The sequence below is a fragment of the Chiloscyllium plagiosum genome, chromosome 4, assembly GCF_004010195.1.
Source record: "Chiloscyllium plagiosum isolate BGI_BamShark_2017 chromosome 4, ASM401019v2, whole genome shotgun sequence".
Classification (NCBI taxonomy): domain Eukaryota; kingdom Metazoa; phylum Chordata; class Chondrichthyes; order Orectolobiformes; family Hemiscylliidae; genus Chiloscyllium; species Chiloscyllium plagiosum.
This window is the reverse complement of record NC_057713.1, coordinates 94,805,724-94,822,718: the sequence shown is the minus strand read 5'-3', so window position 1 is coordinate 94,822,718 and position 16,995 is coordinate 94,805,724. Positions and strand designations below refer to the sequence as shown.

The 16,995-nt window shown below is 42.1% G+C and overlaps 1 protein-coding gene across 2 annotated transcripts in view; it reads left to right on the top strand.

Annotated features, from left to right (window-relative positions):
- Positions 1-1,130: 1,130 nt before the first annotated feature.
- galr1a (galanin receptor 1a) overlaps positions 1,131-16,995 on the top strand; it is a 44,871-nt gene continuing 29,006 nt past the window's right edge. The window contains exons 1-3 of one of the 2 annotated variants that reach the window (XM_043688627.1): positions 1,131-1,408; positions 1,605-2,278; positions 13,035-13,100. In XM_043688627.1, the coding sequence (XP_043544562.1) occupies positions 1,625-2,278; positions 13,035-13,100 (720 nt within the window). In that variant the 5' untranslated portion in view covers positions 1,131-1,408; positions 1,605-1,624. Of the gene's footprint in view, positions 2,279-13,034; positions 13,101-16,995 lie in introns of both variants that reach the window. The other variant, XM_043688628.1, reaches the window with a different exon arrangement.

Genomic DNA, 16,995 nt, shown 5'->3' with positions numbered 1-16,995 from the left:
CCCTAGGGAAAAGGCACCTCTCATTAACCTTATCTGTACCCTTATGATTTTATACATCTCTTTAAGGTCACCTCTCAACCTCTTATGCTCCTACATCCCAGCCTTTCTTTATAACTAAGCCCAGCAACATCCTGGTAGATCTCTTCTGAACCCTCTCCAGCTTAACAATATTCTTCCTATAATCAGGTACCAGAACTGGACACATTATTCCAGAACAGGCCTCACCAATGTCCTGTACAACCTCAACATGGCTTCTCAAAGCCTATACTCAAGGGACTGAGCAATGACTGCAAGCTGCCAAACGGTGTAGGACTTGAGCACAGCGATCCCGGGTGAGATTGTGGTGCAGTAATAAGAGAGTGCTGTATAGTCAGACGTGTGGCTTGTACTCACCCCCAAGACCTTCGTTCTCGGGGACCTTGACTTGTTCTTTCAATCATTCACATCACACCTATTGCAGGACTTGAGCACAAGTCTTTCCTGTGTGTATGTGGGGGTGACAATGTAGTGATGGCGGCGCTACTTTGGCGGGAAAGGGAGTAATTCCTGCTGTCCCGGCCAGTGTCTATCCCTCAAACACATCGCAACACGCAGACTACATAATGATGACTAACTGCTGTTGTGGAATCTTGCTGTGCGTGACTTTGGCTGCTGCTTTTCAAAAGTACTGGATTGCTTGTAAATAGACTTTGGGAGATCGGGTGGTCGCCAAAAGTCACCATATAAATGCAATTATTCTTTTAGGCGGTGACGACAAACCTATTTGAAATAGCTCGAGAGAAGGGTGCTTTTGTTTGAAAGTACCTGAATCGACAATATCTCTCATTTCCGTTCCTCTACAGAAATCCTCACTGGTTAGCATCTGTTGTCAAATGCCTAACTAATGTTTACAACGGAGTGTTAATCTGGGGATGACTTTGATTTGAAAAATTGTCACAAACCAAAAAAAAAATACAGGATATCATTCCCTCTGGATCAACGCCGTGACTATCTAACAAAAAAAATTAAACTTTCAAGGATCCTCTCTCGCGTGATATCTGTCACTTTCACCACAAGTACAGAACTGGTCGTGGGACTGGAGTGTGTGTGACTAGAGCGTGGAAGCTCAGAGCTCCAGAGAGATGCTTGTCAGAGACAAGCTAGCAGGCTGTGAAGCGTGCACTGAGTTAGCAGCAGAGGCGCCCACTTACTCAGCAATCAATAAAGAGAAGATGGAAAACGAGAATTAGCTCCTCTCTGCGGCTACCGACCAAATATATATTAAATAAAACCAAGGGGGAGAAAGGGGAAGAAATCAGAGTGAAATAGACAGACAGAGAGAGCAGGGGAATCATTGGAAGAGGAAAAGGTGCAGGAGCGAATTGCAACAGTTTTTCCAACTCCTCGGCAAACGGCATTCTACAAGTAGGTACGATGTGAATGTTAGAAACTACAAGTCAAGACACACTAAGTTTTGGGGATGTGTTCATTAAAAGATTTAGAGAACAGCGTTTGAACAGTCTTTCAGCTGTGAAGCAAGCCATTAAATTGCACTAATTTTCGAGCAATCTTAAACTTTGCAAATGTCCTCAATGTCGGTGTAATAATGTGCTTGATTGTTACAGTTTAATCCCGGTCGGTCGATATGGACGAGAACCAAAGCAGTATAGAGAGCAATGAGACAGCGGCAGGGGAGTCGGCCGCAGGAGAGCAGCAGCAGATCAGCGTGGACAGTTTCATTGTCCTCTTCATCTTCAGCCTGATCTTCTGCCTCGGGGTCCTGGGCAACTCGCTGGTTATCACGGTGCTGGCCCGCAGCACACCGGGCAAAGCGCTCAGCACCACCAACATCTTCATCCTCAACCTGAGCATCGCTGACCTCTCCTACCTGCTGTTCTGCATCCCCTTCCAGGCCACTTACTATGTCCTGCCCCGCTGGATCTTCGGCGGCTTCATCTGCAAGTTCGTCCACTATTTCTTCACCGTGTCGGTGCTGGTCAGCATCTTCACCCTGTCGGCCATGGCCGTGGACCGTTACATCGCCATCGTCCACTCGCGGAAGTCATCCTGCATTCGGGTGTCCAGGAACGCCGTGCTCAGTGTCATCTTCATCTGGCTCCTGTCCCTGGCCACCGCTTCGCCGGTCGCTTACTATCACATGCTGGTTCGCAAGAAAGACCAGGGTCCCTTCTGCTGGGAGAACTGGAGCGTCCTCAGTCACAGGCAGATCTACAAGGTGGCCACTTTCGTGGTGGGTTACCTACTGCCCCTGCTTCTCATCTGCTACTGTTACGCCAAGGTAAGGTTAAGAAATGAAAAACAAAACACTTTCCAACCTGCTGCCCCTGGTTAATAGTTTTAAGTGGTTATAGTTTTGTGGTGGAATTAAACTCATTCATTCTTTTGGAATCATCCCTATCATTCAAAGCACTTTTTTCCAACCTCACCTCATGCCCAGATAACTTTGCTACAAGTCGAATTTATCCCGATTTCATTGTCATTCCATGGGATAAAGGACAGTGAAAGCAGGAAAGGTGTATATTATTGTGAAGGCACGTTGATGATTCCGACTGCTGGGAATCCATATTCTTTGCTGACTGGATTTTGTAAATTAAACACACACACACGCTGCGCCGGGCGAGGGTGAAGATTAAGTGAACATCAATCTTGTAAGTTCAGCTAGGATTGAAGGTTTTTGTTTAAATTTCAAAAAATACATTTTATTAATAAATATTTATATGCATATACACTAAAGTAGTTCGGTTCTGTACAGGAGTACATGAAGAAAACAAAAACATTGGAGTTTGACTCTGAGGCATTGTTACCCAACCCCTCAGATTGCAATCTGCTGAATTCCTTCCTGTTGGACAGTGACCATTAAATTGTGACGATTCAGTCCAAGACTGCAGTTTAAGAAATAATGAGCTTCAGCTAGTGCAATACTTGTTAAACTTCACAGACGTACACGCAAGTGCAAATGTTTGCATCACTTTTGTGGATGGGTAGGTGAATAATTTCTTTTGCCAATGTGAGCTGCTTTAATAATTACTGGTTCAGAATCCTGCAACTTCCTCACTTACAGAGCAGTGGGTGTCCCTGCACCTCCTGGACTGCAGCAGTTCAAGAAGGCAGCTCACCATGACTACCTCCTCCAGGGCAGTTAGAGATGGACAATATATGCCAGCCTTGCCATCTTCATGAAAGAACAAACAAAAGCATAAATTCAGATCTATTTTACATGATCACTTAAGACCTTAAGCTCAACCCGTTCTGTGAGGAACAGATCTAACCAGGCTTTCCTAAAATCAAAGGCAATTTTGGAAAGAAAAAAAAAACTTATGGATTGACACATCCTGAAAAAAGTCACAAATTAAAGTAATTTTTTAAAAATTGCAATCAGTTGTTGAGAATAGTTGTTACAATGAATGAGCTAACCAAATACAGAAGACTACATTGGACATGGGGCATAAAGCAGCCCATGTAGCATTTATATGCCTCTTGAAACTTCACCATCTTTCTTCGTCTAAATCTAATGCTTATACATCTCTATTGCCTTCTCTCCATATGATTCTTTACCTTCCTCCTAAATATATCTGTCTATTGACTATATCGTCTCCCTATGATCATTTATTCCACATTCTCATCACTCTTGATCTTCATTGAATAGCTCATTTCATTTCCAGGCTATAACTATGAAATAAAGCTGTCTTTCCATTTCTCTCTACCACCCTTCTCTTTGTTCAAAGGATGCTAAATGAAATGATTTATTTTTAACCTAATCAGTCTTAATCCAGGTACAGAGAACTGCTGCTGACATTTCAGTGAATTGGCTCTCCAATAACAGATCACTGTAAGAATACTTGGTGTGAGAAGTGGAAAATGTGAACACTGGTTAAACAGGAATCTTCTCAGAATTTGAAATGAAGCTACATGGCTGAGGAGCTGCAGATGCTGCTTTCTACCTGGCCAGGTTGTCACTCATCCAGGAGTATTCGATGTTTATACTCGATAGCAGAAGTTTGCCCATTATCAACTTGCAATCATTTTCAGCAGAAAGTGAGATGAATGTTTTGATTGCTTTCAAAATTGATTATTCACCTAAAGGCAGCAATTTCTCTGATCACTCTATGTAGAAGCACTGGAAATAACGTTTTGTGCTCATTTCCAGTGAGATTTTAAATATGTTTATTGTAAAACATGGCTTCACTTGACATACTGAATTGAGAAGTTCTTTCTGAGTATGGGTTAATGTGATGATCACTAACTGCCAGAGAAACATTTAGCTGCTTCTGTTGTAAACTGATGCTGCAATACAGTATTCAGATGATTTGATGGTAATCAGCATGATCTAATTCAGGTTAAAAACATTCCTGATTACCAATCTTGAGAAATGTTATGACTTCAGAACAAGATATATTGGAACATTTCACCAGGAGTCTGAACACTTCCTGTTTTTATAAAAATAAAATATGATGGATACTGGAGGTTTGAAATAGAAGCAGAGTGCTGAAGAAACTCATCAGATCTGGCAGCATCTATGGTTCTGAAGAAGAATCACATTGGACTTAAACACAAACAAATAAAAAACTTTCAGGTAGCACATTCAGATCATAAAAATTCATGTTGTAAATATATTTTTTTCTCTTCTCTGCCCTGACTTTTTTGACAATTATTTTAACTCTCTGTCATGATGAAATTGACCCTCCTGCCATTGAAACCGTTCCTCCCATTCAATACTATCTGAAACCTTTTGATGGATTATAGATATTCTATTGCTTCAGATCACCAGTGCAGTAGCTCGTAAAATATTGATTTAGTTTCGCATTTTAAATTGTTTGGGAACTACAGGTTTTCAAACCATCCAAATAAAGGGATAGAGATTTTCATTTAAATGTAAATTGTTGCATCAATTGTTGCATTCTCTATCTCAGTATTATACAGCCTCATAACTGCATTAATCCTTTATACTTTCGTAAATTAAACTCCCCAAGTTTATCTGTGCACAATGGACGAAAGTGCTGTCAGGTTTTTAGATAATTGCATTGATTTGCAATGATAAGCACATATCTGCATTTCTAAATTTTGTTTCCTTCTACCTACAGCTGTACACCTCTGTGTATGCCAAAAGGTAGAAACTTACATACAGCTCTGAACAATGGGACACTGTAGGAATTACCTTCAGTATATCAATTTTCCCTAACTTAATAAACATTTTTCTATAAAAAGATATAAAAAACTCAAGTTAATACAGATTTATTTTACTAAAAATACAGAAAGTTTATTAGCAATATTCTTTCATGCATTATACAACAGCTTTCAATCTTGTAATTTGCCTAGCTCTTTTATTTGAAAATGTGATCATCACAGCTTTAATGTTGTTATTTAGGCTTGGAGTTTGATTACAAAATATAGTTACAGACAAGGTGAACTCATTTCTTAGTTACTTACCTGTTGAGTTCCATGTGTAGCATTATGAATGGTGGTTTGTTTGGTTTTGGAAGTGTATCAGATGCAATGTTTTCTGCTCACTTTGTGTCAGTTGTTGTTGGAGCTCCAGTTTTACCTGTCAAAAGATTTAAACATTGGAAAAAATCACCAGGATTTTTAAGGAAATTTCAGTTAAAGCAATGGCAATGGCATGGTAGCTCAGTGGTTAACATTGCTGCCTCTTAACAACAAGGACTTAGGTTCAATTCCACTCTTGGGCGACTGTCTCTATAGACTTTGCACATTTACCCTGTGTCTATGTGGGTTTCCTCCAGATGCTCAAGTCCAGAGATGTGCAGGTGGATTGGCCATGGTAAATGCAAGGTTACAGGGATAGGGTAGGGGTTTGGGCCCTGGGTGGAATGCTCTTCTGAGGGTCAGTGTGGACTTGATGGGCTGAATGACCTAATTCCACACTATAGGGATTCTATGATTCTATGTAGGTAGTGGAAATCTGGAAGTAAAGCTGTTACTAAGCAAGTGCAAATAAGAAAGATGGAGTGCAGAGACAATATAGAATGAAGGGCAGGAATAATTAAATGGCATTTGTTTATGGGATATGGGCATTTCTGCGTGGGCCAACATTTATTGTCCACCTCTAATTTCTCCTTCTGTGAGTTTCCTTTTTGAATAGTTATAGTCCATCTAATGTAGGTACACACATAGTGTTGTTAGCAAGGGAGTTCCAGGACTTTGATCCAGAAACAGCGATGGAACCATGATATTGTTCCAAATTTATGATAATGTGTAGCCTGGATGGAAACTTGCAGTAGGTATTTTCTCATGTATTTGCTATTGTTGTTCTTCTAGGTAGAGATTGCAGGTTTAGAATGTTGTACAAGGATGTAAGTGGTTAGAAGGGTTAACACTGAGGAAGGCTTTAAGCACTATCCATTAGGTCAATATCATGTAGACGTGTGGACAGAGCTTAGGATCTTAGATGATTAAGTCAAACAGAGTCCTCCTTTTGGTTTCTGGCCTGAATCTTATCAGAAATGAGCTATTTGTCACTTCTTGTTGAGTTTCATGGACAGCTTCTATCTGGGAGGACAAATTAATTTTCTCATGATATCATCCCAAGCTCACCTCATTATCTAGGTACTGCATCTCAATAGCACTTTACCTGTATAATTGCTAGCCTGATTCTCCCACTCGCCTTACCTGGTAAAGGGCTGGTCGTTTACAGCCGCATTGCAAGATTTGAGATGTTTGGCCAGACACTGGCAGACAAGGAGAAATTAGCAACTCACTTTGAGGTCAGTGAACTGAAAGTCCCAGTGATGGGGTGATGCAGGTGAGAACAGGCCTTGTCCCTCAGGACCAGCAGAGGGCATCACACCATGGCCTGCCAGATTCTCTAAGATTGCTGCACGGATCAGTGAGGCATCAGAGGTCCAGAGAAATACCCAGTGTTCTCCATCAGTATGAGTGCCATCGCCTTCTCTCTGCTATCTCACTGTTATTATATCTCTTCTACTGCACTTATCTCCCAGCAAGGCTCATGTTCTACCACTCTCACTGTAGCATGCAGCATCTTCTCTCACTCAGTCTCTCTCATCAATTCTGCAAGGCCTTTGCACTGTCTGCTCACTCACTTACTGCGACCCTGTGGTCTCAGGCATGGAAGTGTTTAACTGCCTCAATAGACAGGTTGAGGCTGCCAAGAAGACTCAGGTCCAGCAGTCTCAGAGTCTGGTAGACATGTGCATCAATCTACTCTCCATTGCTCTATCCACTGGTGCTCAGTGGCTATGGCAAGGCAAAAGGGGGTAGGGTCTTTGAGCTCACTGCCCCTTCCTTACAAGGAAAAGGGTGGTGGGTAGGCACTCTGCCAGAGGAGGAGACACCTACAGGGCCCACCAGATATGTCTTCATGGGACACTTCAGAGGTGGCTAGACCTTCTACCTCCACCCTGCCTGCACTTTCAACCCTGTGTGAGATTTTGAGAAGAATACATGCATGCCTCTAGGCCTCTACACACATATCATAGCCTTGCCAAACCAAACCACAAAGGCAAACAGACTCCACTCTAGGGCAGACTCTGTCTAGTTCAGCCATAGACACAAGGCTGCACCAAGACAAAGTGAGAGGGAAAGAAAGAAAACCTTCTGAGAGCACATAGGTGGCACCAGTGACACACTAATGTAAATAAGTTTTAACATTTGTAAATATATATCATCTTTCTTCATCAGCTGTGCATGTGTGAGTCTCCGACTAGCTACAACTGCAACTGCAACATTGAATGTACAAACCCCATCTAGTCTTTGTGCTGCATGATATTTGATGTGTGTGAATTGAGTCTCTCCTGCACCATAGCAGGTTACACATAAATGGTAGGTGATTGCTAGTAGGGTCAATCTTTACAGGTGGCAAAACATTGCTAATGCATTATAGCCATTAGTGATATTAATTTCCAATATTGTGTGATACCATCAAAAGTGCTCAGGGCAAGGATTTGGACTCCAGACAGCCAGTTAATGCCTAAGGTTCACACAACCTGTAGTGCCCGCCAAGGCTTTCCATTATTATTGTATGGGAGTCTGTGTAATGCAGTTGCCCTCTGAATGGATTGTCATCACTCAAAAGCGCATGGTGGCACAGTGGTTAGCACTGCTGCCTCACAGCACCAGAGACTCCGGTTCAATTCCCGCCTCAGGCAACTGTCTGTGTGGAGTTTGCATATTCTCCCCATGTCTGTGTGGGTTTGCTACAGTTTCCTCCCACAGTCCAAAGATGTGCAGGTTAGGTGAATTGGCCATGCTAAATTGCTTGCAGTGTTAGGTGTAGGGGAATGGGTCTGGGTGAGTTGCTCTTCGGAGGGTCAGTGTGGACTTGTTGGGTTGAAGGGCCTGTTTCCACACTGTAAGTAATCTAATCTAAAAGTGAATCTGCCTCCCTCTCAGAATGAATTAACTTATTCCACTCACTCTGGATGTGGTCACGGCCGATTTCATCTTCATTTTGCACTTGTTATTTTAGCAGCAGTATGTACTATCAACAAGATACACTGCAGAAATTCACCAAAGCTCCTTAGACAGCACTTTCCAAACCCATGACCACTTTACCTTAAAGGTTAAAGGCAGCAGATATATGAAACACTACCAATTTCAAGTCCCCCTCCAAGCCACTCACCATCCTGATGTGGAAATATATTACTGTTCCTTCAGTGTCGCTGAGTCAAAGTCTTGTAACTCCCTTCTTAACAGCATTGTGGGTCTACCTACAGCACATGGACTGTCATGGTTCATGAAAGCAGCTCACCACCACCCTGTTGGGGCACCTAGGGATGGCAATAATGCTAGCTCAGCCAGGGATATCCACATTCCCCGACTGAATAAAAGAAAAGAGTCCCCACTCAACCCTTCTATTTAGGATCTGTCCCCCTATCAAAGCCAAGGAACTACTGACTGTCGATGACTCCCTCTCCCTCATTACCTTTTTTTCCTTCATTCACTGTTGTCTCCCCTTCCCCCATTATATATTGAATTGACCTCCTGAATTCCGTGAATGTATGCCTCCAATCCCCACAAGAAAGTTTCCCAAATTCTCTCCCACAACAGAGGCTCCTGATAGCCCCCACCCTTGACTTTACTGACCCTAAGGAAGACCATAGCCCACCCCCATGACTGACTTAGCCAGAAATCCCTGAACATTGAGTAAGCAAACCCCTGAATTATATCTGTACATTCCCTGGGATTCCCTGGACTGGTTATATTGGACTCACAGAGCTGAGTAGCCCACCCCTGGAATGTAAAGGTCAAGACTTGCCTGACCCTGACCACCTTGAGGACCTTGACTGACCATGCTCAAACATCCGGACTTATATTAGAGGCTGCCCTTGTCTTACTGCACCAACTTCCTAACTGAAAGGTGTCTTGCTGGACCTTTCTGAAGACCACTCTCTTGAGACTATGAGACATGGCTATTCATTTGAAACATGTGTAGGGTATTTGTTGTGTACTGTGACTGCTAATGGTCCTGATATGAGATTAATATAGCACAATAGCATAAAACATCATGTCCAACCCTTTGATTGATAACTGCTGGTGACCATAACTAGCTACCTGGCTTTGGATCTGAGCTAAAAGGCAAGCCCGGATAGACGTTCTGAGAGCACTTAATGCTCTTCTTAGTGTGTAAGGCACCAAAGGGCAAGACAAGGCCTGGCTGCGCAAGGCTAAGCGTTGAAGCAGGGACAAAGAGAGTGAGTGCGAAGTGCACAATTGAGAAGCAGTGAGGTATATCCGAGTTCAACCAATGAGTTGGATGCCTGTCATTGCGTGTAAAGTAGCCTGGCAACAGGATAACAATGAAAGGTGCTATTATACAGTCATAGAGTCATAGAGATGTACAGCATGGAAACAGACCCTTCGGTCCAACCCGTCCATGCTGACCAGATATCCCATACCAATCTCGTCCCACCTGCCAGCACCCGGCCATATCCCTCTAAACTCTTCCTATTCATATACCCATCCAAATGCCTCTTAAATGTTGCAATTGTACCAGCCTCCACCACTTCCTCTGGCAGCTCATTCCATACACATACCACCCTCTGCGTGAAAAAGTTGCCCCTTAGGTCTCTTTTATATCTTTTCCCTCTCACCCTAAATCTATGCCCTCTCGTTCTGGACTCCCCGACCCTAGGGAAAAGACTTTGTCTATTTATCCTATCCATGCCCCTCATAATTTTGTAAACCTCTATCAGATCACCCCCTCAGCCTCCGACGCTCCAGGGAAAACAGCCCCAGCCTGTTCAGCCTCTCCCTAAAGCTCAAATCCTCCAACCAAGGCAACATCCTTGTAATCTTTTCTGAATCCTTTCAAATTTCACAACATCTTTCCGATAGGAAGGAGACCAGAATTGCACGTAATATTCCAACAGTGGCCCAACCAATGTCCTTTACAGCCGCAACATGACCTCCCTACTCCTGTACTCAATACTCTGACCAATAAAGGAAAGCATACCAAACGCCTTCTTCACTATCCTATCTACCTGCGACTCCACTTTCAAGGAGCTATGAACCTGCACTCCAAGGTCTCTTTGTTCAGCAACACTCCCTAGGACCTTACCATTAAGTGTATAAGTCCTGCTAAGATTTGCTTTCCCAAAATGCAGCACCTCGCTTTTATCTGAATTAAACTCCATCTGTCAAACTTGCAGCATTGAAATGCAAATGCATATTGCTAATGGACAGAAGATATGTCATGATGATGCAATGACAATGGAATGTATTGAATACTAATGTGCATGGGTGAGGGGTTGTTGAGCACTGCCCGTGCAATATGCCCTGAGATGTTGGTGGCGGGAGAGCAAAATGGAGCTCTGGAGGAGCAAGCAGTGAGCTGGAGTTGTCAGGTAATCACTCAGACTTTTGTGTCAGTAATACTTGCCACATACTTTCTGTTTGATGGGTGGGAGGGTGGGAGGCAGCATATTTGTGAGAAAAGAATAGGTAGTAAAGAAGGTGATAATGAACGATAACCCATATAAAATGGCCTCTAGCTATTCACTGGTGGGAGTCTTGTTTCATCATCCACTAAGATTAGAATTTAATATTTTTGCTATTGAGTATGAAACCATGTTTTGACCTCCATCTTCTTCAAGTGTCAAAAGTTTACTAAACTAGTTAACAACATGAAACAATGGTCCAGGACCAGCTAGCCATGGAACAATGGGCAAACGAACAGTCAGTTAAGAAACAGTTGGTTGTAGAGTAACTGGTCAAGAGACAACTGGTAGAGGATTTCTTTGGCCTGTGTCGACTTAAGACAAAATCTAAACAGAAAACAGAATGCAGTTAGATTGACTGTTTTGGCAGGTGAATTTGGTTTCACACTCCCAGCAAAACTGAATTGAATTGAATTGAATTGAATTTATTGTCATGTGTACTGAGGCACAGTGAAAAGTTTTGTCTTGCGAGCAATGCAGGCTGATCACATAGTTAAGTAGCATAGAAATGGAATACAAAATGGAAAACTGTGGCTATATTGGAATGATAGAAATGTTGTCCGTTGTTATCAACATTGAAGAGAGTTCAGACTGTAATAATAAGATGAGCCCGGAGCTTGTCAATCTTTTCACTTTACTTCCTTTCCCCTTTCTATGCTTTTTAAAAATATTTCCACTTATTCTGGTCCCCTTACCTTCTTTTGATGACTTTGACTGCAGGCAGCTTTTCCTAGACCAGGCCCAGCAATGAGGTGGCTTCAAACGGCAGAGAATGGCGGTATAGCCCAGGCTCCTGGTGGGGCAGTCTCCTGGTGTGACGGTTTCAACCAGGAGGGTCAGTCTCCCAGTGTGGTGATCTTGTCCAGGAGGGGCAGTAACAATGTGGAGTGTATTCTTGCTGCGGCGTGGATGCCTTGACCCATCATGGAGGTCTTCTTCAGCAGATTCCGGATATTCTAGCAGCCCAACATGAAGGTCCAATCCTGGAGCTGAGATCTTGGTCCAGCCCTGTCAGGCAGTTTTGGCCTGGTTTTCCAGTGCACCCTGAACCCTGGAGCCGTTACTTGAACTGTGATGAACTTTTTATTTTTTTCTTCTTCTAATTTATGACTTCTGTCATTAATTTAGGTGCCGTGGTATGGCGACTTATCAAACTTTTAATGTATTGCTTTTTGTAAAAATACACATGACAATAAAATGACTATTCTACACTATAATCAGCAAATCTTTGAAGGCAACACAAGCAATAAGGTAGACAATAAACTGTACATCCATTTGAGCTAATCAACAAACCTAAAACTGATATAATTCAAAGTGAAACAATGATTGGTGAACAAATAGTTACGACAAATGCAAGTCTGATCTTAAATGCTGAGGCGACTGGGAAGAGAAAAGTTCCAAGCAGAATATCTGCCTTCTTATCTTCCCAGGAAAGTGCTCAGCAACTTTTTCAGAGATCATGCCAAGGAAGATGCACTCCTCAAATAGGAAAAAATTGTGTTGGCTTCACTAAAAATGCAATGGTTCAGGGCAAATGAGAAGGCAAAAACGACCTACATAGTTTAATACTGAACTATGGGCAGATTCAGAATAAAAACCTGCAAATGGAACATGATGAGCAGAATGCTCATACATCATGGAAGGCTGTGAAGACACCAAGGTAAGTTACTGCAATGCAACATGTAAATTGTATTCACATGTATTCTGCCACACTGCCTTGTGGATGGTAGACAGGTTTGGGGTGACTGGAGGTGCATTATGTGTCTCAGCCAATCTAGCCTCTGATCTATCCTTACAGCCACAGTATTTATTTGGCTAGTTAAATCAAGTTTCTAGCCAATAGTAATGCCTAGAATGTTGATAGTGGACGTACTCAGCAATGATAATACCATTGAATATCAAAGGAAGAAATGGTTACATTTTCTATTGTTGGAGATGTAAGGTCACCTGGACTGAAACACTAGCTTTTAACAACTTTGATGTGTGACCTGTTGAGTGCTAGCAGCATTTTCAATTTTCGTCGCTAATTTAGTTTTTTTTGAGAAAATAACTAAAAGAAATACTTGTGTTAATTGCAGACTATTCAGCAATCTTATGGTAATATTCTACTACTTTCAGGTGCTGAATCACTTGCACAAAAAATTACGTAATATGTCGAAGAAATCAGAAACATCTAAGAAGAAGGTAAGCTGATTGCATGATGACTTTTCCAATCCTACATCCTTTGAAATCTCTGTGCTCCTCCAAATCTGGCCCCATGTGCAGTCCCCATTTTAATTATGCCACCATTGGTGATTTTGACTTCAACTGTCAGCCCTGAGTTGTAGAATTCCTTCTCTAATCCCTCCTACCTCAGTACCCTCTCTCTCACATACTCCAAGACTCTTCCTAAAATCTATCTGATTACATTACTTAGAGTGTGGAAACAGGCCCTTCGGCCTAACAAGTCCAGACCGACTCTCCGAAGAACAACCCACCCAGACCCATTCCCCTACATTTACCCCTTCACCTAACACTATGGACAACTTAGCATGGCCAATTCACCTAACCTGCACATCTTTGGACTGTGGGAGGAAACTGGAGCACCCGAAGGAAACCCACACAGACACGTGGAGAATGTGCAAACTCCACACAGACAGTTGCCCGGGTCTCTGGCGCTGTGAGGCAGCAGTGCTAACCACTTTGCCACCTAAACTGTCGCCCAGTCTATTTGACCAAACTGTCCTCATTTTTCCTTATGTGACCCAGAGTCAAATTTTGCTTTCTAACAGTCCTGTGGAGATCCTTGGAAAGTTTCACTATATTCAAGGTGCTGTATAAATGCAAATTGCTGTTGATAGAGGATAGCATTCATTAAGAATAGATATACAGGAGTTGAAACGATTTTGCCAGTATGCATAGACCGGTAGTCTAGTGTAAGGTAAAGAAGCAATAATTCAGGCAAAGACTTATGGACATGGCAATTGGATGATGATTCATTACCATCTTTGTAAAAGTGCAATAATATCTTCAGATACATTTTGGATTCATCTTGAAATGGTTTAATTCAGTGAAGATGATTGGTAGGATTGTGTTATCTGCCAGTTCCGAGAAAAATATTAAGATGAATAGGACTTTCTCCTTTATTGAGAAACATGAGGGAATGTTGTAGCTGGGGTACCAACCACAGTTTGTTCCAAAATTTCTTTGAAAGAAAGCATGTACCAAAGCATTAGAGTCTGCTAAAGGCTACTCCACATTCAATAGTGAAAAACAGATAAACCACATAACTTCCTTAGCCTCATTTTTTTCCTTTTTTTTCACAGTGAAAAACAACAAGTGTGTAAATATTTATTTATATGCCATACCAGGAAGAAAGGAAACTCCCGAGTAGCCAGTGATAAGCAGTGCTCTTCTCAGAGGGCAATGCTGTGTGATCAAACAGGGATCAAATCAAAGTAGAGTTGGAGGGGGAAATAATACACTCCACTCCCTGCTGTGCCCACCTTTTCTTGAAAGTCTCAAGGATGTTTGTGGACATCGCGTGTTCCTTCTCCAGGGCTCTGCCATAACTGCAGACGAGGGGCAGGCAATCAGCCCCAACGACACGAGTTAGTTTCATATTATGAGTTAGCTTAACAGCTAGAAATCATGGTAAGGAATAATAGTGGTGAACACTGAGACAAAAGTTCGTCAAGAGCAGTCACAGGAACCTAACACGTAACACATGGACAGGGCAACCTCATATGGCTACAAAGACTAATTCAGGCGACTCATGTTCTACCCATGTAGCACACATGCAGTGGTTACGAGGTGTTGTTATGAGTTGTTGGTTGCAGTGTTGGCACCAGTTGGCAAGTTACTGTAAGCACTAATTACTTTGGTGGTACATGTCAGCCTCCAGGTGATGCTCCCACTTTTCTCCATTCTCAGTGAATGTCTCCCATGCATGAGAATCAATGTTTAGGGCCTTTATGTCACACTTGCATGTGGAGCATTAAGTATTCTGCTCACCATATTGTTCCACTGTCCTCACCAAGCAGAAAATCAATTAGTGTGCATTCATCTCCCATCCTGTGAATGGCATCTTGATCTTTCATCTTTGAATTAACTCAGCATCATCAACACTTCCTTTTAGGCCAAGTATCAACATAAGATATCATGGCATCATCCATGTTCAGATGAGGCAATCAATGTCTTTAAGAGGGAATTAAGCATTTGAAAAGAAATGCTCCCAATTACATAGTACCCCATCAGATTCTCAGACAACCACTGCATAACTAATGGATTACTTATAAAATTTATTAATACTTAAGAAATCAAGACAGCATAACATTAGTTTTCAAATAGTGTCATTTCATGTTTTATAATATCCACCTGAACAGATTTTGTACATATCTGAATGCCAGCACCTCCACATGACACAATGCTTTCATTGTTAATCATTGACAGCATGTGGGAACCATTGGTATAGTCAGCATTTAAACAGCAGGTAACCTCAAAGTTTTTCAAAAACAATAAATTCTTTCCTTGTATTTAATGTCACTCATTTTGCCCACCCAAATAAAACCCAACAGTTTCTCAGCTCTATTGATTAGATGTTTTCTGGAATTTCTCACAGTGTGTAGAAGCAAAATGGAATATACCTAGACACTCCATCTCCAATTCTGTTGTCTCAGTATTTGGAAAGTAATAGTAACAGATTTGAGTTTAACATCACTGTGTTGGAGCCTGTCATTGAAACCACACAACCTACTCCCATTATTTATAACAGAGACCTGAATGAGAAGACTCTGAATGTACTAACACCCACTTGAAGTAAAGTCCAACAGTGACTACTAGTTGCATTTTTGCCTGACATTCGTAATGTTCTTTGACCCAGTCAATGCCAGAATCAAAAAGGCAAACAAGTCCATCAATAAAGATAAGAACTTAAGTGCAAACAAAGGTATTAGAGGTCATCACTAACAGCAACTAACATTTGGAAAGTTAGGTGGAACAGTTGCACTTTGGAGTGGACACTTTAACCATGGAAGGTCTAGATACCAATAAAAGCCTGCCTGTAATGATGGAGTGTATATTAAATTCATGGTGGAAGAGCTTAGTAAAGCTGTTAATTCACTTTCCATTAACAAATTTCCAGGTGCCGATGCTGTACTGCGAGTTCACATGGGAAATCAGCACTCCTGCAATATCTGCACAACCTTCTTTCTCTCTGTTTTGGAGAGAGAGAGAGAGACCTGTGCCCCGCCACACACATGATGTGCAATGATTTCGACTCCATAAAAGGGTATATCAGGGATTGTACCAACAGTTGAGTCATCTCCTTGCTTAGCATTTTGGGAACTATTTTTAACCATATTGCCCGTGTAAGCCTGCAGATTGTGGCTGAATGCACAACCTTGAATCCCAGCGTGGTTTTAGAACAGGAAGATTGATAATTGACATTCTTAGTCATGAGCCTTTTACTCCAAAAGCTTCAGGAGAAATACCTTGAACAAAGCAGACTAATATATATTGCCTTCATCAATTTCACCAAGTTATTCAGGTTTGTAGCTTAGGTTGAGGTTTAGGGTGTAGCTTTGCTCACTGAGGTGTAGGTTTGATATCCAGACGTTTCATTACCTGGCGAGATAACATCATCAGTGGCAATCTCCAAGTGAAGTGAAGCTGTTATCTCCTGCTTTCTATTTATATGTTTGTCTTGGATGGGGTTCCTGGGGTTTGTGGTGATGTAATTTCCTGTTTGTTTTCTGAGGGGTTGATAGATGGTATCTAGATCTATGTGTTTGTTTATGGCATTGTTGGTTGGAGTGCCAGGCCTCTAGGAATTCTCTGGCATGTCTTTGCTTAGCCTGTCCCAGGATAGCTTAGCCTGTCCCAGGATAGATATGTTGTCCCAGTCGAATTGGTGGTTTTTTTCATCCGTGTGTATGGCTACGAGGGAGAGAGGGTCGTGTCTTTTTGTGGCTAGCTGGTGTTCGTGTATCCTGGTGGCTAACTTTCTTCCTGTTTGTCCTACGTAGTGTTTGTGGCAGTCCTTGCATGGAATTTTGTAGATGACGTTGGTTTTGTCCATGGGTTGTACTGGGTCTTTTAA